The sequence below is a fragment of the Dendrobates tinctorius genome, unplaced genomic scaffold (assembly GCF_039654945.1).
Source record: "Dendrobates tinctorius isolate UK_male_01 unplaced genomic scaffold, ASM3965494v1 ptg000350l, whole genome shotgun sequence".
Taxonomy (NCBI): domain Eukaryota; kingdom Metazoa; phylum Chordata; class Amphibia; order Anura; family Dendrobatidae; genus Dendrobates; species Dendrobates tinctorius.
In genome coordinates, this window is record NW_027362016.1 from 1402501 (window position 1) to 1427089 (window position 24589).

General features: G+C 44.5%; 2 protein-coding genes across 4 annotated transcripts in view; one reads left to right on the forward strand and one right to left on the reverse strand.

Moving 5' to 3' along the window:
• LOC141075045 (uncharacterized) overlaps nucleotides 1-16261 on the forward strand; it is a 64407-nt gene extending 48146 nt beyond the window's left edge. Inside the window, exons 2-3 of the mRNA XM_073562392.1 lie at nucleotides 12648-13005; nucleotides 15699-16261. Of these exons, the coding sequence (XP_073418493.1) occupies nucleotides 12648-13005; nucleotides 15699-16261 (921 nt within the window). The remainder of the gene's footprint in view (nucleotides 1-12647; nucleotides 13006-15698) is intronic.
• Nucleotides 1-24589, reverse strand: part of SHISA7 (shisa family member 7) — a 397834-nt gene that overhangs the window by 249351 nt on the left and 123894 nt on the right. The gene's annotated exons all lie outside the window — the stretch shown is intronic.

Below are 24589 nucleotides of genomic sequence, written 5' to 3' on the forward strand. Positions count from 1 at the left end.
ATTGTTCTTTAAAGGGCCGACACCATCAATTTTAAATATTTTACTGTTTATATAATTAAAGAATAGTTTGGGGTTTGTTTTACTAGAAAGCACTTGCGCTCAACACAAGCCATTATATCATCCTTTTTATTTTTGAAAACCCCGAATTCTAACTCCAATCCTAACTCAGCCCTAACCTCAACCCTAACCCCAGTGCGCCCCAACACTAACCCTAATCCCAACCCTAACTTTAACCACAACCCAAATTCTAACCATGACCCTAACCCCAACTCTAACCCCAGCCATAACCCCAGCCCTAACCCCAACCCTAATCCCTAGCCCTAACCCCAACCCTAGCTGCAAAGAATGGAAAAAAATTAAAAAAAAATTTTTATTATTTTTTTTCTAACTAAGGGGTTGACAAAGGGGGTTTGAAAAGGACAAACTAAAAAAATCCTTTTTAGAGCAAATAGGGATAGCCTGGTTAGTCAAGAAGAATTCAAATTTCTTCTCCCTCAACACCTGGTCATGGCTACCTTTTATGCCTTACCAAAATTACACAAGAGATGCACCACCGTAGGGTGATCCCATCATGTTTGGGATTGGGAGCATGGGCCACAATGTGGATCCCTATCTGGACCACATATTAAAGCCCTTCGTGAGCATGCCTTCCCTCTTATATCAGAGACATGATGGATCTCCTCCAAAAACACAAGGGGATCTCTATCTACCCAGAGATCATGCTGGCCAGCATTGATGTAAAAGCACTGTACTGCATGACTTGGGTACCGGGGAGTAAAATATTTTTTAGGAGCCAGGGGTTGTCAATATGAACAACATAACAAGTTGGTGCTGACCCTCCTCGACTTTGTATTAGGAAACAATTCCTTTACCTTTGATGGAGAAACCTACCACCAGTTCAGGGACACAGTTATGGGCAATCCATATGTGCCCAGCTATGCCAACCTGTTCCTGGGCTTGTGTGAGGATGTCATTGTATTCTCGGAGGCCATGAGAAATTACACCAAACTCATTGACCTATGGGTTAGATTCATTTATTATGTCTTTATTCTGTGGAAGGAAAGAAAGATACCTTTAGAATCTTTGTTGAATCAATCGACATCAATGAGATTGGTCTCCGTTTCACCTATGAGGTTGAAATAAATACCTTACCATTCCTTGATATTGTAATTACAAAGTCGGGGATGGGAGATACACTAAGTACATTCATATATTGGAAACCAACCTCCACCAATTCGCTATTGAGATAGAAAAGGCATCACCCCTACTCACAGAAAAAAGTTAACTCCAAGGGCCAAAACGTAAGACTAAGGCATAATTGTTTAGAGATAAAAGGCTTCAGAATCAAGTCAGATAACTTGAGAACGAGATATATAATGAGTGGTTACCCTGATCGAGTACTGAGGGAGGCCTTCCATTATACACAAAAACAAGAAAGAGAAAGTCTATTAGTGTCACATGTACCTGTCCTGTGTGGCACGACCCGCAGGTCGGTAACTGAAACAACAAAACTGTCACGTGTACCTGTCCTGTGTGACACGACCCGCAACTGAAGCAACAAGACAAAAGGGGAACACCGGGGAAACAGTTACAACGGTGGGCCCTGCAATAGGGAACGGGGACATGGAGACCTCCTGCACTCCCCTGAGGCAGTATCCCTGAACACTCTTAACATTCCCTACACAGGCTCTTAACCTGTCGCTGACCAGGATACCTGAAACCCTCACTAGCCCTGCACCTATCTCTTACTAGAGAACTGGTTAGTGTGGACACTGGTCCCACCGCTGCACTAATACACACAAAGGAAAAAACACTAAACGGGGAAAACAACAAAACACTTATCTTTCTCTGCTGTAGTCACCGGGCAGCAGAGTTCATCACCGGATTAGCTTTCAGCAGTGGCTTGACACCTCACAGCCAGCTGCTACCTTCACCATCTTTCTCTGCTGCAGACACCGGTCAGCAGAGTTCAGCACCAGATAAGCTTTCAGCAGTGGCTAAACACCTCAGAGCCAACTGCTAACTTCACCGTGGTTGGAATCCACCAAGGACCTGCTATAACCAACACCAGCTGATACACCAGGTGACCTTATATAGCAAAGGAGGAGTGGTCACCATTAGCAGAGAAACCAAAGACATGTAATAACCCCAGTGACCACCGGGGGCAAAAGGTAAAGCAAAGGACACTATCAGACATGTAATAACACCTGTGGCCACCGGGAGCAAAAAGCCATATTAAAGCCCCAAAGGCCTGAAAGGAAAAAAAAGGTTTAAATGAGGGAATCCAGAATCTGACACAGATCCAAGAATTGGACTGTGACAATAAGTGTCCCGCTATAAGATGACTAATGCATTCATCTTATATCTACTTTTGACAATGGGGCTCAAACAATAAGAACCATTCTGAAAAAACATTGGATGTACTTCAGATGGACAGAGACATTGCTGACATCATTGGGGTCTCCCCACAAATCACATATAGAAAAAGCAAATCCCTGGGTGACCAGATAGTACAATGTCATTTTATGCCACCATGCAAAACCAGAACCTGGCTATCTGAGAAACCAAGGGGTTTCTTCAGATGCAATACATGTGTGGCATGTGAATTTATACAAACTGGTAAAAAATATTCAGAATTGAGAGTCCTCAGTGGTTGATACCTTTTAATGGCTAACTAAAAAGATGGTAACACATTGCAAGCTTTCGAGGCTACTCATGTCTCTTCATCAGGCATTGACTAATACACAGTCTGAAGAATCACATATTTATACACAACACAGCACAGAAAAAATAGATAGACAAGTGACGCGAAGCAGAACTATCATTGTTCGAGAGGGAGAAACATAAATATTGGACCAGTTCATAGATAAGGAGTATGGATGTTTTATTGTCCTTTGATTGGGGTCTCCTAATGTGTTGTGATGCGCCCACAAGGTCTTAGGAGCAAATTCCTTAATTGATGTAAAAAGACATAAATCCATGCGACACTGCTGGAATGAATGTGTCACATGGATTTATGTCTTTTTACATCAATTAAGGAATTTGCTCCTAAGGGCCTCATCACACATAGCGACTCACCAGCGATCCCGAAAACGATATGAACTTGTCAGGATCGCTGGTGTGTCACTACATGCCCCCATCCCTTATGGGAAATATGTAAAAATATGCAAAACACAAGCCGCAGAGACACCATCACATGTTTCTCAATGCAAGCAATGACTAGCCAGGTCTTTCCCCGAGAAGGAACAACCACGGGAAGGGCAGTCTCCAATGAAGGAAACCACCTATGCCAAAACATGGTATCCATCCACAGACAGCTGTTTCGGGGTATTGCCCCTCATCAGTGTGGAGTAGGAAACTGGCCAGTAGGAGCAATGCCTAGTAGAAGACTGTGAAAAATGAGGATGAATGAACTCATGGAGATCAACATCCATCACTGCAGAGACACCATCACATGTTTTTCAACGCAGTGATTCTAGTGCAATGCCCCCATCCCTTATGGGAAATATGTAAAAATATGCAAAACACAAGCCGCAGAGACACCATCACATGTTTCTCAACGCAAGCAATGACTAGCCAGGTCTTTCCCCGGGAAGGAACAACCACGGGAAGGGCAGTCTCCAATGAAGGAAACCACCTATGCCAAAACATGGTATCCATCCACAGACAGCTGTTTTGGGGTATTGCCCCTCATCAGTGTGGAGTAGGAAACTGGCCAGTAGGAGCAATGCCTAATAGACGACTGTGAAAAATGAGGATGAATGAACTCATGGAGATCAACATCCAACACTGCGAAGACACCATCACATGTTTCTCAACGCAGTGATTCTAGAGCAATGCCCCCATCCCTTATGGGAAATATGTAAAAATATGCATAACACAAGCCGCGGAGCACCATCACATGTTTCTCAACGCAAGCAATGCTCCTACTGGCCAGTTACCTACTGGCCCGATGGGAGTTCAATCTGAGGTGTAGGGGTTGTGTGGTCCTCCCTACATATTGTTTACCACAGGGACATTCAATGACATAAATAACAAAGTCAGAGTTACAATTTAGAACAAAAGGGATCATAAATTTCTCTTTAGTAGAAAATGAAATTATATAATTAGCTTTATGATTTATATTAGAACAGCATAAGCAGTTCCTCGTGCCACATTTAAAGATTCCTTTAGTTGAATTCAGGGTGTAACCGTTAATGGGGCTAGCATGAGCTCTCAGGCGGCTAGGGGCTATTAGATCCTTGATTGTGGGGGCTCTACGGAATGTAACCCCGGGATTCCTAGGAAGGATATTGTTCAGAATGGGATCGTTCAGTAATATATGCCAATTCTTATGGAAAATTCTACGGATTTCATTATGTTCAATGGAGAATTGCGTTATAAAATTCATTGAAAAGTTCTTATCAGTAATTACTTTGAGAGAGTTTTTAAAGGCATTCTTAATTAAGTGTGAAGGGTATTTTTGGGCAAAAAATCTTTTCTTTAAAATATTGGACTGATCTTTAAAGTCAGTATCCAATGAGCAGTTTTTTCTAATCCGGTGAAATTGATTGTTAGGAATGTTATTCAACCATTTGTTGTAGTGCCCACTATTAAAATGAAATATTAACCTTTTAGATATTAATCTTTTAATTAATTTTTTAGATATTAACCTTTTTATTAAAGAAGACAGAATATGTAGCAAAACGTTTTTTAAAAAAGTAGACACCAATGGCTACATTCATTTTAATAGTGGGCACTACAACAAATGGTTGAATAACATTCCTAACAATCAATTTCACCGGATTAGAAAAAACTGCTCATTGGATACTGACTTTAAAGATCAGTCCAATATTTTAAAGAAAAGATTTTTTGCCCAAAAATACCCTTCACACTTAATTAAGAATGCCTTTAAAAACTCTCTCAAAGTAAATCAGAGAGCATTGCTGGAGCCTAAAGAGCAAGTAATTACTGATAAGAACTTTTCAATGAATTTTATAACGCAATTCTCCATTGAACATAATGAAATCCGTAGAATTTTTCATAAGAATTGGCATATATTACTGAACGATCCCATTCTGAACAATATCCTTCCTAGGAATCCCGGGGTTACATTCCGTAGAGCCCCCACAATCAAGGATCTAATAGCCCCTAGCCGCCTGAGAGCTCATGCTAGCCCCATTAACGGTTACACCCTGAATTCAACTAAAGGAATCTTTAAATGTGGCACGAGGAACTGCTTATGCTGTTCTAATATAAATCATAAAGCTGATTATATAATTTCATTTTCTACTAAAGAGAAATTTATGATCCCTTTTGTTCTAAATTGTAACTCTGACTTTGTTATTTATGTCATTGAATGTCCCTGTGGTAAACAATATGTAGGGAGGACCACACAACCCCTACACCTCAGATTGAACTCCCATTGGCATAATATTAAAAAAGGCCTGCTTACTCATGGGCTGTCCAGACATTACGCTTTGGTACATGATAAGAATTCGAAATTATTAAAAATTAGCCCTATCGATCATATACCTAAATGTGCACCGAACAGATCTACGAAATTAAATAGAAAGGAAGCCTATTGGATCTACAAATTAGGGAGTCTGAAACCACAGGGTTTAAATGAAATAACTGAGGTTTTTACCTAGACAGTGGAATTTTTGTTCACACCCATATTCACATGCTCTGTAATCAGAGAAAAAGGAAAAAGGAAAAAAAAAACAAAAAAAAAAAACCCTCATGTGTATAGATGGCTTCTGAGTTCTTTGCGATAATTTCTCTTTGTTCTATTTAGATTTAAAATTTTATATGCACTATTTGTGTCAGTTTCCCTTGTTGATAATGTTAACCTAGTTATGCAGTCCCCGCCTTGTGGTTTTTATATATTTTTTATAGATTTGTTTGTACTTAATGCAATACCTAATTGCAATTTTATATTTATATTTATAATTAATTTTACAATACTGTGCCTCCTTGGTCTAATGAAAAAAATTATTTATGTATTTATTTAAATATTACTTGTGCGGTAGCTCTAAAAGAGTGTTATATATATGAAAATCCTGTATAGCCTCCTATCAGGTTTAGCTCCTTTTGCCATTGGGAGCAATCACTTTCATACCTCTGTCTTAAACATTATCTCTGTTAGTTGCATTTTTTGAGGAAGGAAGGGGAAAGAGGGGAAAAGAGAAGGGAAGGAAAAAGAGGAAAAAAGAAGAAAAGGAAACATTTTTTGAAGAGTTTTTTTTTTCTTCTTTAATTAAGCCCGGGTAAGCGCTACTAATTCTACTAGTCTGACATGAAAGAATGACCCCGGCTGATAATAGTATCTCATTTCTCCTTTAACCCAGCTCCCATGCATAAATTGCCTAGCCATAGAGATTAGTGAACAGTGCAAGAATGTTACTGCCACTCCTTCACAATGAAAAGACTTATGTGTCACGTGTTGAACACAAAAGCTGCCTGCGATCTTTTCTATTAATGAAGCCACCCATTCACTCTGCAGCTTTATCCTGCGTTTTTACTTTGAGCAGTAGTTGGGTCCTGCACAGCGTCCTGTGTGTTGCTGCATCTGATATTAACCCCCTTTTTTATGTGCTTCATGTTAAATCTAAAATTTGCCCATGATCTTTGTATCAGTGAAGTAATGAATCCATGCTGTTTGCGTTCTCATTCTGAGCAGCGCTGACTGCTGTGCAGCTTCTCGTGTGTTGCTGCTTTTAGCATCCTTTATTATTTTTTAAACCCATTTCCTCTATACTAAAAAATAACTTTATATTTAATTTTTTAGAATTTAACTAAAATTATATATTTTTTATTGGTAAAGAATTAAAATTATGTTTTTATTTTTTTCCCCTTTTTGTATAAAGATTGCAATGCTTTCAATGAAAAAAAGCGGTTTGCTGTTTCCATACGATAGTCCACTTGTAAGGTATCCACCTCTAAACAGGAATAAACTTTCTCCTTCCCTTTTTTTTTTTTTTTTTTGTTTAAATCGTAAATTTGACTTTATTATCTGTTTTGTAAACGAAAATTTAATCAAAAAATCTTTTAAAATACGTATTCTTTTGTAATATATCTTAGGTTAAATGTTAATCATGTGGTGTCATTGAACTTTGACACTGCATCATCTGACTTGTTGGCACTCATTTTTTTGAAATCCAGCATCCTTTCAAACCTATTTATGTCTGTGATACCTGTATGTATTTGTGGTATTTCCTGATGAAGGGGGCATGAGACCCCTGAAACGCGTAGAATAAAACCACTGCAATCATACAGCACTCTCCTGGAATTTGTCTAAAGCGGCAGCGCGGAATATAGCTACAAACTCCCTTTGGATTCATGACCCACTCTGCAGCATTTTAACAGGTTCTTTGAAACTCAATCGGATCTCCAGCCCATCACCCATCTCTTGCAAGGAACAAGCTGCTCTAGCTCACAGCTCACTGACACTTGACCTATTGAACAAGTCACCCTGGCCTCTCAGTAAATTGATGCATCACTGATGGACAAGCCCAGGCATCATGCAGCACCTCGAAACGCGTTGACCTTTAACCTGTTTGAAAATAAAGCTTTGAAGATTATTGTACGCCATTCATCTTCATCAGCAGTGCAGATTTGGACACATACATCCGGTTTCACCATTATCCTTGGTCCCTGGACCCGTGTACTCTAGCATGCTTTTTACATGTTGCTTAGTTGCAACAAAACAAGGTGAGCGTACCTCTCCCCATGTTTTTAACCAGTTAAGACCCTATTTGCGCTTTATTTGCTCCCCAGATTTTCTATTTCTGGTTCACTTTCTTGGCACCAGTCTACATCCTTTTATTAGTTCTCCTCTGTGCTTTTGACTGCACCACAATGCTTATATTCCCCCTATGTCAATGCTAAACTTTTCCTGGGTCTCTTTTGAAGCTTGCACCTTCTTCTGTAACTGTCAGCCAAGACACCAGCAATTCAACTAACAACTACAACTATTAATGCAAATAAGCTATATGGTGATCAGAAACCGTTCAGGTAGACAAATGTGCAGCCATTCAGGTGTCTAAAAATGTGTTTGTATTAAATGATAGTATGAATAATCATTACATAAAAATAGGCCAGGCTTTCCTTTTCAGAGGGCTTATGTAAGAAAAAATTTACATCATGCAATACGGTATATGTTTTTTACAAAGGTACCCTGTGGTGAGCTGCTGCCACAGCGTCCATCAATACTATGGCCAACATTCTGACTCCACAACTAGACAAGTGTGAGTGCTATTGAGATAGTCCCACCATGTAGGTCAATATTGATCCACACCACAAATTTTGTCAGTATGGACTCAGGCTCCAGAGGAATGTATGGAGGTTTATTCTCAGGCTGATATTCTTGTATGCACAAAACAGCAAATAAGAAGATGATAGCTTGCCAGGGCTGAACAGAGGATGAATGAGGACAATGATGGCTAACTCCAGAATAAATCTACACAAGAAGTGAGAAACTGACAGCATCAGATCCGATGTCAGGGAGGTACAAAGGACAAACTATGCAAGCAGAATGCAAAGCAGCACAGTAAATGTTGCATAGTACCCAGGTTGTTTGACTTGACAGCCACTGTCATACATATACCTCAGAAATGTATATAGACAAAACAGTAGGCTCTTTAGCTTAGCTGAGAAGACCTGTGCACATATTGGTGGCCTATATCAGGCAATTGAGGTCACAAGAAAGACCCTGGAATGGCAATGTCTTAGGCAACAGACCAAGACTTACGGTTTTTAGGAAAGAAGACAATGCCTCGAGTACAAAACTGTAATTCATAATGAAGATGGTAATAAATAACATTATATAAATTCTAATAATGAAGTCATGGCTCAGCACAACATTAAGTTTACAGGTCAAGAGACCAAGTGCTGTATCCTTACAGAGAATACACACCCTTGCGAAAAGTGTCGCAAATAATTTGAACAGGAGAACAGGTATGTAGGAGAAATGAAGAAGGCTATGTCACATTAGATTGGCCTTCAACTAAGTGGGTTAATAACAATTTTCACCTTCAGTCACAGAAAAAGAAATCTAGATGCCTTGTTGGACAGTGTTAATTAAAGTATGGTGATTTATAGCTTCACACATACAATCTATGCAAATGGGACAATGGAATACTAAAAAAAAAAAATTTGTAAATTGTAACAATCAAAAACCTAAAATATAAACCACTGAAAAGAACATTTCAATTCCATAAACAGTGCATTGTTTCAATCTTCAATGTAGCAGCACAGGTCTAGATGCACTGTGGTAGGACACAGCATAATAAAGGCATTGGGAAACATCTAGCTGGCAGGTCTGTTATATGGGAATATTCTTCTGATGACATTGCTATGATGTCACTCTGGATATGCTTACCACAATAAAAGGGCTTGTGACGGAAGGGGTGGTCGACGTTGCTCACCTTGGGGTGAGGAGAGAGAAGGACCCAGCAGAGATTGGCTCTCTGGTATCACCACTTGCCCCAGGTCAGTTAGGGAACTGCACCGAGGCCAAATGGTCGCCGGAAAGGCATCCCTTATAGGTACGAGTTATTGAGGCACTCCCAGTGAGGGGGGATATATATCACCAATCCAGGCTGGGTGTATATATATATATATATATATATATATATATATATATATAAACCTCCCGGCTGTCACTGTCAGGGCTCCTCAGTAACATAGTACGGTATGCTGCCACCAGGAAGGAAGAACTTGAATAGAGAATATTAAAGAGACTGTTAGGGATAGGGAGAAACTTTTACCAGGAAGAACCACATTTCACACATCCAACTGGCACCACCATGAGACCTTGACAATGAGATCTTCACCTATGGTACCAAGTATGGTTGATTGGGTGTACTGACAACAACATTCAATGCCTTCAATTGTGGGTTTTAGGAAGTTTCGCCCCCAGCAGTTCGCCCCCAGCATTTCGCCCCCAGCAGTTCGCCCCCAGCAGTTCGCCCCCAGGTACACTTCGCCCCCGAATATTTCGCCCCCAGCATTTTGCCCCCAGGTTGTTTCGCCCCCGCACATTTCGCCCCCACACATTTCGCCCCCGGATGTTTCGCCCCCGGATGTTTCGCCCCCAGCAGTTCGCCCCCGGATGTTTCGCCCCCAGCAGTTCACCCCCGGATGTTTCGCCCCCAGCAGTTCGCCCCCGGATGTTTCGCCCCCGGATGTTTCGCCCCCGGATGTTTCGCCCCCAGCAGTTCGCCCCCGGATATTTCGCCCCCAGCAGTTCGCCCCCGGATGTTTCGCCACCAGCAGTTCGCCCCCGGATGTTTCGCCCCCAGCAGTTCGCCCCCGGATGTTTCGCCCCCGGATGTTTCGCCCCCAGCAGTTCGCCCCCGGATGTTTCGCCCCCAGCAGTTCGCCCCCGGATATTTCGCCCCCAGCAGTTCGCCCCCGGATGTTTCGCCCCCGGATGTTTCGCCCCCAGCAGTTCGCCCCCGGATATTTCGCCCCCGGATATTTCACCCCCAGCAGTTCGCCCCCGGATGTTTCGTCACCAGCAGTTCGCCCCCGGATGTTTCGCCCCCAGCAGTTCGCCCCCAGATGTTTCGCCCCCAGCAGTTCGCCCCCAGCAGTTCACCCCCGGATGTTTAGCCCCCAGCAGTTCGCCCCCAGCAGTTCGCCTCCAGCAGTTCACCCCCAGATGTTTCGCCCCCAGCAGTTCGCCCCCAGCAGTTCGTACCCGGATGTTTCGCCTCCAGCAGTTCGCCCCCGGATGTTTCGCCCCCTGCTTTTTGCCCCCAGATGTTTCGGCCCCAAATTAGGCAGGGAATTTTAGCCTTGTGTTTTAGCCCTAAGACCGCTTTCACAGTAGCCACTTTCCCAAGTGCTAAGCACTGGAAAATCGCTAAGAAGATTGCCAATTTTGAATATACTACATGGTGGCCCGATTCTAATGTATCGGGTATTCTAGAAGGCACAGCCGCGTGGTATGTTGCACAGGTTATGTAGTATATTGGACAGTCCACGTAGTACATTGTACAGGCGACGTAGTATATAGGACAGTCGACGTAGTATTTTGGACAGCGCACGTAGTAAATTGCACAGTCCACGTAGTAAATTGCACAGCGCACATAGTAAATTACACAGCGCACATAGTATATTGGCCAGCCAACGTAGTATATTGCACTGGTCACGTAGTATATTGCACTGTCCACGTAGTCTAGGAATGTGGGCACTATATTCGTGTTTAAAAAAAAATAATAAAGATATACTCACCTCAGCCACGGGCCCTGAAGTCCTCGCGCCTCTCTGCAGTGCTGGCGGTGGCTTCCGGTCTGAGCGTAGGACCTGCGATGATGTCGCGGTCACATGACCGTGACATCATCGCAGGTCCTGGACGGTGTGCATTGGAGAGAGGCGCGGAGGACAGCGCGACGTTGGAGGGGGTGAGAATAACTTTTTTTTTTATCATTATTTTTTAACATTACATCTTTTCACTATTGATGCTGCATAGGCACCATCAATAGCGAAAAGTTGGTCACACAGGGTTAATAGCAGCGTTAACGGAGTGCGGTACACCGCGATCCGTTAACGCTGGCATTAACCCTGTGTGAGCGGTCAGCGGTGAGTACAGGGCAGTGAAGCAGCGGCCATTTTTATGGCAGACTGTGACCGTCGCTGATTGGTCGTGGGCGTTTTGCCACGACCAATCAGCGACTTGGATTTACATGACAGACAGACGCCGCGACCAATGAATATACGAATAAAACGTTACAGACAGAAAGACGAAAGTGACCCTTAGACAATTATATAGTAGATAAGTCAATGGCTAGAAAAGCGAGGTGTTGTTTCGGCCAGCTCTTTTTATTTTATTACAGGAGCTATTTTTGAGCACTTAGCATTCATCAATAGCCTGTATCTTATGGGTCATTACCGAGAGCGCTCACAAAAGCGCTCTGAAAAATGCCAGTAAAGCACGTGCTTTGGAGTTCTAAAACAGTGGCAGCATAAGGGTGCTTTCACACTTCCGCTACATATGCACTACAGGCCGCCCGTTCGCTTCTGTAATGCCGCATTCCGCTAACCTGCAGCGGAACGAAAAGAAGAAAATGCTCTTCTTTTTGTTCTGACACTGATAGCGGAATGCGGCATTACGAAAGCGAACGGGCGTCTGCAGATCGCGGAACCCAGCCGTTCACTTCTATGGGCAATGCAAGCGGAATGCCAGCATTCAGCCAGCATTGCCCTGGGGTCAGCTGGATGTCAGATCCAGAGCGGATCGACCTCTGGCGGCCACAAACACAAGTGTGAAACCACTCTAAAATTACAGTGTGCAAGAGGCCTAAAATCTAAACAATTTTGAACTTTTACCTGACCAAGCACTGACCTGCTTTGTTGCAAGTTTTGTTGCAGATGTAACAAGTAGCATGGTCACATGTCCTGCAGGTTACATTAGACTAGCTTTTATTCCATCTGTATATCAGAATATAGCAGTGTCTGAAATCTCCACAAAGAGAGAAGTGTACTGCCACAAAAAATCAGTCAGCTTCCACAGCAATTCACTTTCTACAACTATGAATTCAGTTCTGTCCAAACTTGGAAGGAGCAAGTTGGTCCATGAGATTCACATTTACTTATTTTACAAACGAACCGCTGACGATGTTCATTCCATCTGGGTATGTGAAAAACGGTCGACTTGCAAGGGACGTGTTTGGACCAATGAAGAATTTGGCGAAGTTGTGAAAGTAGTCAATCTTCACAATCACGCAGCACAAGCTGCAAGACCTGAAGCAATCCGACTTGATAATGAGGCTGCGACCAGGGCAAGGACAACACAGGAGACACCACAACAGATTCTCACAGACGTCGTTTCAGGAGCCCATTCTAATGTTGCAGCACTTCTCCCAAGGAAAGCATCACTGAAGAGGACAATACGATTAGCAAGGCAACTTGGCAATATCCCAAGGTTACCTCAAATCCTTGATCAACTTGTTATCCCCCTGGAGTTCCAGGAGATCAGTATTGATGGTGTCCAGCAGCAGTTCCTTCTGCATGACTCTGGTAAGCTACTTAACCATTTAACATTGTATTAAAACAATTCCATTATGCATAATTATTGCAAAGTTTATTTTGCACAAATGTGAAAAATGCTACACTATAAGGTGCTGATATAAAATACTATGTGATTTTTGCCTTCAAGGGAAACTTTGAGGGTAATATAATGTAGTGAGGCCTACTGATTCCAATTAGTGTTGGCCGATCACTGGAAAGATAGGATCAGATCGGGCTGATCATACCGAAAGATTGGAATTAATTCAGATCCAATCTCCAGAGCTAGATGTATATATATATATATGCACACTGTACGCCCAAACAGTGTGTGTGTGTATATATATGCATATATGTGGGTGGGTGATGGTGGTCTGGCACTTTTGGAACTTTGAAATGCAATAAAGGATTTGTATAGGACTTCAGGAGCGCGGAGGTCTTTCTTCATGGATGCATGTTAAGTACGGGCGGAAGCCAACCCCTGCTCTAGCAGCACACTGAGTCCTCAGCAACAATCTCAGTTCAGCCACTCTTCTTCCAGCTTTCTTGCATATATATAATGGCCCCAAGCTGCGCTGTTAAAAAATAAACAAACCCAGTTATTCAACTCTCTCTCCGGTGTCCAGCGCTGTCTCCGGCGGTGCAGGGAATTCCGAAATCCCAATGCTATGCATTCTGGGTTGTGCATCACCACCTCTGCACATGTGCCGGGCTGTTCTGTGACGTGATGTGGTGCTTTCCCAGGACGTCTAGTGAGCGGTCCTGGGATCACTCTCCACTGTAGTTATAGTACGGCAGGCACAGAGGCGGCGATGCGCCGCCTGGATTTCGGGATTCCCTGCACTGCTGGGCTAGGAGCCGGAGCCAGTACTGGACACTGGAGAAAGAGGTGAGTAACTGGGTTTGTTTATTTTTTAACAGCGCAGCCTGGAGCCATTTACTAAAGCTAAATATGCACACACGCTGTACACCTGTATAGTGTGTGTGTGTGTGTATATATATATATATATGCGCACACTGTTCGGGAGTGTATGCCCGGACAGTGTTTTCAGATTACGGAGGATTCCGATTTCTAATTCAGATCATCATCATGATCTGGCTACAAATCGGATCGTAATTTAAAATAACGATCAGCCTGAAAATTGTAATAAATTACGATCTTCAGTGATCGGACCGGCCAACACTAATTCCAAATATGCAGCATTGTACTGGCCATACCTGTCCTGGATGCTGCCCCGGAGTTCAGCCTCGCCTGTCTGCGGCATGCACGGACTGAACTGCCATCGCCGGCTGATTCCTCGGCTCTCGTAGTTCAGTCCTGCAGATCCGTGGACAGGTCGGGCTGAACTCCGGAGCTCAGGTGAGATACGCCATGATTTGCAGATGCGTTTTGCCTGCTGCTTCCAAGCACTTTTTAAGCACTTTGCAAGCGCTTTGGCAAAACGCTTCTGCAAATAGGGGACGTGGCCAAGCTCTGCTATGGGCGTGGCCATGCCCTGCTGTGGCCTAAACCGAGCGTATTTGGCATGGTTTGCAGACATTTTTCGGGAGGTTTCCCTCTAGCACCTTCCCATTCCTTCCGGGATCCGCCGGAAAATAGCTTTGAAGCTATTTTCCGGTGGGGCGTTTTCCGGCCCCGGCCGGAATCCGCCCATAACCCGCACCATAGACATGAAAGGGCGGGTTTCAGGCAGGAAACACAGCACGGAATACGCCTGTAAATCCAGCTTGTCTGGATAAAGCCTGAGGCCTCGTGCCCACTGACGGAAGGGGATTGTGGAGCGGCATCTCCGCAGCAGCTGTAATTGCGGTAGCAATTGGAGATCCCACAGGAATCTATTTGTGCCTGCAATTGTGGCCACTATTGTGGTACCCTAATTCTGTATCAAAATCTTCACTTAACTCTATGGATTTAGGTGCAGGTTTTAGTGCAGGATTTCAGCCCCTTGTCTGAATGGCTGGAATTTTGTTTGTATAATGGCAGCATACATTGACATGCTGCACTGCATGTTTTTTTTTTGTAAACAAAATTTTTTCATCAGCATGTGGATGGGATTTACACATTAATGCTGCATATGACCCCAGCCTAATGGACCATTCAGTTATGCCTTAGGCCAAAAGCACACTGGTGATTTTACTGGCGTTTTTTGCGTCCTGCACAATCCTCTCAATGAGACAGCATAGGCAGCGCGGACGTCACGAACGTCTGCGCTGCCCACCCGACGGCTAGCGTGCCCATCCGCCTTAATGGAATGCCCCATTCAGGCGGGCGGACCGCCCAGTCGTTCATTCAGACGTCCAGCCGCACGCCGCGTCTGGATGCGGCTGTTAACTAGACGGCCGTTCAGCATGGTGACGATCGGCCGTGCTGAACGGCCGTCTAGTTGAAGGGTCTAAAGGTACCCTAAAAATGTGACCTATTTCAAGTTTGGAAGTAATTTTAATTTTAAACAAAAATATATAATTTTCCACTGGGACAATATATGTTGTAAAAAACTATTGGTTGGCCCCTTCACACTAGATTTTGCTTCAGTTTTTTATTATGAAATCAGAAAATCTGGAGCAAAATGTGAGTATTTAATGTGAGATATGAACAGAGTCTTCTGATTAGGATATTTTTTTTGTGAATTTATCCCAAAACTCTGTCTGCTGCTTGTTACACTTTTTCTGTTATTTCCTCTACTAATACTTTCATTTTAAATTAGGAAATGGACACAGCCGTATGTTGATATTTGGAACAAGAGACAATCTCCATCTACTGGCACAAAGTAAAGAGTGGTTTGCTGATGGCATGTTTTTCACTACACCAGCCTTGTTTAAGCAACTTTACACAATCCATGTAGTCCACAGCGGCCTTGTTGTTCCTGTAGTGTACACCTTGCTGACAGACAAGAGCCGTTCTACATACCAGAGGTTGCTGCAAGAGCTGAAGAACTTGCAGCCTGGACTGCAGCCAGACAACCTGATGTTGGATTTTGAACTAGCTGCAATACAGGCATTAGAAAGTGAATTCCCCAACCTTGTGAAGACTGGTTGCTTTTTCCACCTATCACAGTCGGTTTGGCGTAAAGTTCAAAATGAAGGACTCAAGATGCAATACCAAGGTGACCATGAATTTGCCCGTTGGATACGCATGATGCCTGCCCTGGCCTTTCTACCACCACAGAATGTTGTGCAATCATTTGAAGAATTGGTGGAAGATCCTGACTTTCCACAAGAAGCAATACCTATTGCCAACTATTTTGAAGACAGCTATATGAATGAATGAATCGCAGAGGACGTCAAGCACCTTTGTTTCCAGTTCAATTCTGGAATGTGTATGAACGAACATTGAATGATCAACAGTGAACAAATAATGATGTCGAAGGATGGCACCATAGCTTTCGAGAAACATGTGGTACTCTTTTCCAAAATATATACCGGTTCATTAACTGTCTGAAACATCAGCAAGAGCTCCATAGTTTTGAAATTATTCAGATAATAGCAGGAAATCCCATCGCTGCAAGAAACAAAAAGTATGCTGCAATTTCAGCAAGGGTTAAACGTATCGTGCAAGATTTTGATAATAGAAGCTTGATGGATTATCTGAGAGGCATTGCCTACAGCTTTGATTTTTAGTTCATGGTCACATATTGTATGTTTTGAGAGCAGTGTTTTTAGCTGTAAAATAATTCAAGCATTATAACCTGCAATTTGTATTTTCTCTTTTTCTCTAATCCTTCCCCTCTATACATTTTTATGTTTCTTGTTAAAACAGTTTTTATATATACAGTTAGAGCATAACTCTGCAAAAAACATGTTATGTTATAGTACCTGTGCCCATGATATTCATTTCCAAAGGAGACCTTCCAGCAGCTTCACTTCTGTGTGAAAAGTCTCATCCAAGTTAAAGCTCCATGTGCTGCAGGATTTCAGTGGTTGCTAAGGAGGTTGTTTCTCCTTAGTAGCAGTACTTGTGGATGGATTCTAGAGGGCGTGGCTGCACAGGAGCATGCAGCTAACAATATATTCCCTATGATGTATAAAGGGCTGCTGGTTTACAGCCCTCTGCAAAGCCCCCCCTATGTGTTCCGTCCTGTAACGGCTTTACACAGGCAGGGGGGAGCCCTCCTCTTGTCCAGGACAGAGCACATGAGCGGAGGGTGAAGGGGAGCTTTGCAGAGGGCTGTGAACAAGCAGCCCTGAATGTATCATAGGGAGCCAGGATCCGTTCTGCTCCCAAGGGGGCACGACCTCCTTAGTAACCAATGAAATCCTACTATTTTCCTGTCTGTTTGTAAAATTACTCATCTAGAAAACAAAGTTTGAGAATAAAAAAAACTAATTTGATCAGAATTGTATATCTTAGACTCATATGGTGTATTATTAGTGATAAGCAAACCTGCCAATGTTCAGTTCAGGCAGGTTTTTCCCAGATGCGAAAGATCCAGGAGCAAATTGCTAGAGGCAAAACATCCAGGGATGAACTGCTGGGGGCGAACTGACAGGGGGCAAAACATCCGGGGGTGAAACATCCGGGGGCGAACTGCTGGGGGCGAAACATCCGGGGGTGAACATCCGGGGGCGAACTGCTGGGGGTGAAACATCCAGGGGCGAAACATCCGGGGGCGAACTGCTGGGGGCGAAACATCCGGGGACGAACTGCTGGGGGCGAACTGCTGGGGGCAAAACATCCGGGGGCGAGACATCCGGGGGCGAACTGCTGGGGGCGAACTGCTGGGGGCGAAACATCCGGGGGTGACCTGCTGGGGGCGAACTGCTGGGGGCGAAACATCCGGGGGTGACCTGCTGGGGGCGAACTGCTGGGGGCGAAACATGCGGGGGCGAACTGCTGTGGGCGAACTGCTGAGGGCGAAACATGCGGGGGCGAACTGCTGGGGGCGAAACATCCGGAGGGCAAACTGCTGGGGGCGAAACATCCGGGGGCGAACTGCTGGGGGCGAAACATCCGGGGGCGAACTGCTGGGGGCGAAACATCCGGGGCGAACTGCTGGGGGCGAAACATCCGGGGGCGAAACATCCAGGGGCGAACTGCTGGGGGCAAACTGCTGGGGGCGAAACATCCGGGGGCGAACTGCTGGGGGCAAAACATCCGGGGGCGAACTGCTGGGGGCGAAACATCCGGGGGCGAACTGCTGGGGGCGAAACATCCGGGGGCGAAACATCCGGGGGCGAACTGCTGGGGGCAAACTGCTGGGGGCGAAACATCCGGGGGCGAACTGCTGGGGGCGAAACATCCGGGGGCGAACTGCTGGGGGCGAAACATCCGGGGGCGAAACATCCGGGGGCGAACTGCTGGGGGCAAACTGCTGGGGGCGAAACATCCGGGGGCGAACTGCTGGGGGCGAAACATCCGGGGGCGAACTGCTGGGGGCGAAACATCCGGGGGCGAACTGCTGGGGGCGAAACATCCGGGGGCGAAACATCCGGGGGCGAAACATCCGGGGGCGAAACATCCGGGGGCGAAATGTGCGGGGGCGAAATGTGCGGGGGCGAACTGCTGGGGGCGAAATGTGCAGGGGCGAAATGTGCGGGGGCGAAACAACCTGGGGGCGAAATGCTGGGGGCGAAATGTTCGGGGGCGAAGGAGGCGAACTGCTGGGGGCGAAATGCTGGGGGCGAACTGCTGGGGGCGAAACTTCCAACTCCCCAATTGTGTAAGGGACAAAAATCTCTTTGCTATAAAGTTAAAGTGGCATAATTATCCAGCCCATCCCACCCAAAAAAATCAATGATGGTATGGTTGAAGCTTTTTTACTCACTCTAGAAGAAATAGTTTACAGATACCACTGCAGCTAGGTTCACACTTTTGTCAGGACCTACATCACAAGTGCTATCCTTTTTCCTGAAAGAAAACCATTAGGTGCTTTTTTTTTGTTACACATATCTAGAGCGAAGGGAAGTACCCAATGTAAAACCTGAATCTCTGTCCCGCGTCTTTGGTGCATGTTATGCAGCCAAAAATTATGCGGGATTGCCTGTGAGTCATTGTAATGCAGTAGCCATCTTCGTTGTGTCTTTACTGTGATTGCGTGGCCATCTGACATTGTCATGGATTATAAAAGAACAGTGGTCGCCTGCCTCGGCACTCTGATGCCACTGCACAACTCTGTGACACTTCACATTGGAAGGAGAGTGCTTGTCTATGCCTGTGTGTGCACAGCCTAACGAATCAGAGGCTTGGAGCTGAAGCTGAGCCATCATACTAACAGTCCTTCTAAGGGCTAATTGTTTGCTTTGCTGTTTGTGTCACATGCAGTCTGCATTTTGCCTAGGGAGGGAGAGAAATTCCCATGAGCAGGTAAAGTGACAAAATTCAGTCTGTAGTAAGGTTTAAGGCCTGTGCAGTCTGTTGGCAAATAGCTGCAGCTTTTTTTATGGGGGCAGAAAAAGTGGAATATATTTTTATCCATCAAGTATTACGTGCTTTGAGGTCTTTTTTTGTGTTATATAACACACCTAAAAATCATTGAAACATTTTCTTGGGCTACATTTCTAAGCCATGCACTATTCTTTAGTGTGTGGTACTTTTCTGTGATCTCTAAAACTGAGAAAAAGTTTTTTTTTAAATTTTGCAGGGTTCAGTTTCTCAGCTTCACAGTGTTATGTGGTCTGTGAAGACTTCTGTGATCTCTGAAACTGAGGAAAAGTTTTTAAAATTTTTGTTGGCTTCCAATTCTCAGTCATACAGTAGTATGTGATCTGTCAACATTTCTGTGGTCTCTAAAAGAGAAAAAAATCTTTTAAAATTGTTTTAGGCTTCCATTTGTCAGACATACAGTGTTACGTTGTCTGTGAACATTTATCTGATCTCTAAAGTTGAAATTTTTTTTTAAAAATTATATAGGCTTCCATTTGTCAGCAACACAGTGTTATGTGGTCTGTAAATATTTCTGGGATCTCTAAAACTGAAAAAAAAACTTTTTAAATTTTTGTAGGCTTCCATTTGTCAGCCATGCAGTGTTACGTGGTCTGTGAACATTTCTATGATCTATAAAACTGTAAAAAATCATTGAAAGATTTTGTGGATTGAATTTGATTGTTTTCCATAACATTTGCATTCTTTCTGTTACATTATGGTGGAGTAAACTCACAAAAAACACTTTGATTGCTGCAGATGACAATTTTTTTTCTTGTATTCAAGAGATCTAGCAATTACAAAATGTGTAAGATGTGCAATAAGGGACGTGGCAGTGGAAGTACTGATGATGCTGCACTCAGAAGTCGAGCACATGGTGCAGGTGTGACTACACCTGTTACTGGAGCACAAGAAACATGCCCATCCATGACCTATAGGTTTCTGTTATACTTTGCAGGGAGGCACAGTATACCACTTCTGAAGCCAGAGCAGTGTGAACAGGTGATCAGTTGGCAGCACAACCCAGTCTTCCACACAGTCCAGTCTCAACAGCCTTAAGTCTAGATCACTTTTTCCTCACCCAGATCTTCCTCCCTCCCACCATGTTGAGTCCCATGAGACTAGTGATCCCACACTAGGACACTCCAAGGTGCTCTTTACATCATTTTTTGATTATGGCCTTTCAACCTGCAAGCTCCAAGAGGGACAGGAGGACATGCTGTTTAGTGATGCACAAAACGTAGAGCCCCAGGAACATGACGATGGGATATGACAAAATTGGGATAAGGAGGTAAATGATGATGAGTCACTGTTGCTGCTAAGTCTTTTTGCTGTTAAGTCACAAAGTCAGGAGGACAAGGGTGCGGTGTGGAAGACGAGGTGGTGAATGACAAAGTCATCGACTCAGCTTGTGAAGCTAGCATGCAGCTAGAGGCCAGGAATGCTGAGGGGGAGAAATCAGCATCACCAAAATAGACAGGAAGAGAGAGTGGGGTCACCAGAGGAACGACGTGGGAAAGTGTTCCGCAGAGCACTGACACTTGTGCATTTCTCCGTCAAAGAGTCAGGTGTTCCCCAGTTTGGGACTACTTTAAAGAAAGTTTTGAGACTAACAAAATGACCATTTTACAACCTATGCCATGCAAAGATCAGCAGGGGCATTTTGTCATGTAAGTACCGGACTCACTTCGCCGAACGCCTGGGTCTACGATTGGTGCCCTGATGCGACACCACTGCCTCTTCCCCTGTGCTATCTGCTTTCTAATCCCCTGTCCAAAACACTCACAGATGCCTCCTATCCTGCACTTTTCCTTGCACATTCTGACTTACCATTATCAGTAACTTCCAAATCCTTGTCCCAGCACACAGTACAGCTGACCCTACCCCATGCCTTGGAACAAAAACGAAAGTTCCCAGCCACCCATCTACAGGCACAGATGCTAAATGGGCACATTTCCAGGATGCTTGCCATGGACATGTTGCTATGTTGGCTGGAAGACACTGATAATATTAGGCGACTTATGGAGGCAGCCATCCCTTGGTACTTGGTCCCCAGCCGCCACTTTTTCTCCTGGTGATGGGTCCCCACTTTGTACCAGCAGATGTCCAGGAGCATCACTCGTGCCCTTACCAACACAGTTTCTGGCATTGTCCACTTAACAACTGACACATGGACAAGAACTTATGGCCATTGATGCTACATTTCCCTGATGGCATGCTGGTGAACATTGTGAAGGCTGGGGCCAAGTCACAGCCTGGCATGGCACATGTGCTTCCGACGCCAAGGATTGCTGACCCTACTTCTATCAGGGTTCCTTCCACCTCCTGCAGCAGTTCCTGCACCCCTTCCTGCTTCTCCTCATTCTCCATCTCCGATGTGCTATCTCAGAGCACGTTGTCCACATCACATATCAGCTGGAAGCTCTACAGCACTGCCTCAGCAAGGCAGCAATAGGCTCTGCTGAAGCTAATTTGTCTTTGAGATAAACCGCACAATGCAGCACAGTTACTTAAAGGAATAACAGACCAGACAGATCTGTGTTTTTTGCCACTGAACCTCCAACCAGGCATGGTTGTGTGTGACAATGGACACAACCTAGTGGAGGCTATGAATCTTGGCAAACTCACACCCATAACAAGCTTGGCACATGTGCTCAACTTGGTAGTTCAGCAGTTTCTGAAAACATACTAAGATTTGCTAGAGCTTCTGGTCAAGATACTTCGCATCAACGCCCATTTACACAAGTCTCCTACAAGTCTCCTTATGCTGCGCATGCAAATGCCAGCTCCCCGACCAGTATGTGACGTCACCATGCGGTGGAACTCCACACTGCACATACTGGCAAGACTTTTTGAGCAGAAGAGGGCAGTGGTTGAGTATCAGCTCCAACACATCTGTCAGTATTCTGGTCAGCCTCTGCATATAACAACTGAAGAGTGGGCATGGATGTCTGACATTTGTGGGGCTCTCCAAGAATTTGAGCAGACAAAGATGGTAAGCATTGATGACGCAATAGTCAGTGCAACTATCCCAATTCTGTGGCTACTTAACTGTTCACTATTAAACATGAAGCTTTGCAAGTGGAGCCCCTGGGGAAGGAGAAAGACGTAAGATATAGAAATTATAGCCTGTCCAGTCTCATTTCATCTGCTCAGCTTGGATTGGGTAATAATGAGGAAGTGAACGCTGAGGAGAAAGAAGAGGAGCAAGAGGAGCTATTGGCTAGCGTAACAGAAGCTAGTAGCCACACAACCTTTGTCCTATCTCTCCTATGAGGAGAAAGAGAGGGAGGGGGAGGAGATGGAAAGTCGGTATCATGATGGAGACAGGGACGTGTTGGCTGTATGGAGCTTGGCACATATGGCTGACTTTGTACATCGCTGCCTTTCTTGTGACCCTGATGTTACATTCATCGTGGCCAAATAAGAGTACTGGTTGTTCACCCTGCTACACTCATGCTAGAAGAACTTTGCAACTCTTCTTCCTGACACAGAGAGGTATTTTAAAATGGTGGTATACCAGAAGGCCATTGTGGAGAATATGTTGAAAAAATTATCATCAGACTATACTAGCGGCAGGGGACAAGCTTCCTTGCCCAACCAAGAAGGAGAGGCCAGGGAGACACACGGCAGAGGCAGGGGTACACTGTCAAAGGCATGGGCCAATTGCATGACACCAGCTCTGCGCTCAGGGCCTGATGACAAGATATTTTTGAAAAGGAGGGAAGATTTTTTAAAGATGGTCAAGCAATACCTGGCCGACCAAACCAACACACTCCTTGATTCCTCTGCGACTTTCAAATATTGGGTCTCAAAGCTAGACACCTGGCATGAGCTATCCCTCTATGCCTTGGAGGTAATGTGCTGCCCTGCTGCTAGGGTCTTGTCTGAGCTGGTTTTTAGTATCGCCGGGCGGGTCATAACAGACAGACACTTTTGCTTGTCAACAGAGAATGCAGACAGGCTCACTCACATAAAAATGAATAAAGTCTGGATTAGCCCACACTTTTCCACACCACCAGATGAAAGCAGCAGCACATAAAGTACTTGTAATATTCTATATTTTAGAGTATGGCCTGCCAGTTGTTGCCTTTCAGGGGTCTATGGATGACCCTCCTCATAATTTCTGTCTGGTTTGGCACTTTCTAAAAAGTATTTATGACTGTATAAGTACATCAGCTATATTTTTAAAATATTTTCTTTCAAAAATTGTTTATGGTTCCAGTGACTCATTCATACAGTTTAACATTTTTATTGTTGTGTGGTGTAGTGACCACTGTGTCCGCTAGGGGGTGCTGTGTGGGTGTCCCAGGAGAGAGGATGAGTGGCAGGGTGCTGAATGATTGTTATGTATCCCAAGGTAGGTGGCCTTGGGGTGGAAGCTTGAATATTTGTGTTGATCAGCAGAGGTACTGCTGATCTTTCACTACACTGTGTCAGGGAGAGCTTTCCAGGTAGCTGGTGAGATGGGCGAGACCAGCTACCTACAAACCCACCTAGGGGCGATATCTAGGATGCCATAGTAACGCATATGTGTGTGAATGATTGAAGGACCTGTGATGAGGTCATAGCCATGTGATCCGGTGGCCAGGGTAGGTCACATGAGTAAATGCTTGATCCCGGTTGGTCCATTTGGAAGGTCTCACTGGAAGATGTGTCTGCCTTCCTGAGTGCCTGTGTGTATACTGGCTGCACATGTCTGAGAGTTCCCAGGAGAGGGAATGAACGTCTGCACTGAGAAACAGCCATGAGGTAACCCTGAGAGCAAGGGGATATAACTATGAGGCTAGAGAGCCTGTGTACCGGAGATCACAAAGCCTGTGTGAGCACAGGGTTAACAGAGGGGAGCTCTGTCATGGACGCTATGCTGATTTGATATGAACTTTCTGTTGCTGTTTGATGGTTTATAGTGCATAATAAACCGAATGGACTGAGTTTAGGTTGAGAAACCTGTGCTGGACCTGATTTATCGGCTGCCTAGCGAGTATCACCTACCTTAATGGCAAGCGCTACCTTACAGTTGCTTTACAGTGGTATGTAAAACTTACAAAATGCTTAGAAAAATATTTCAGGATTTGATTACGCATCTATAGGTTATTACATGCTTTCTGGCACATTTTGGTGGTATATAACAGTACAAAACAATGTTTGAAAATTTTGCTTGTTCGTTCAAATTTCTTACCCATGCACTATTCTGGGTTCTGGGTTACATTTTTGTGATATAGAACACTATAAAAA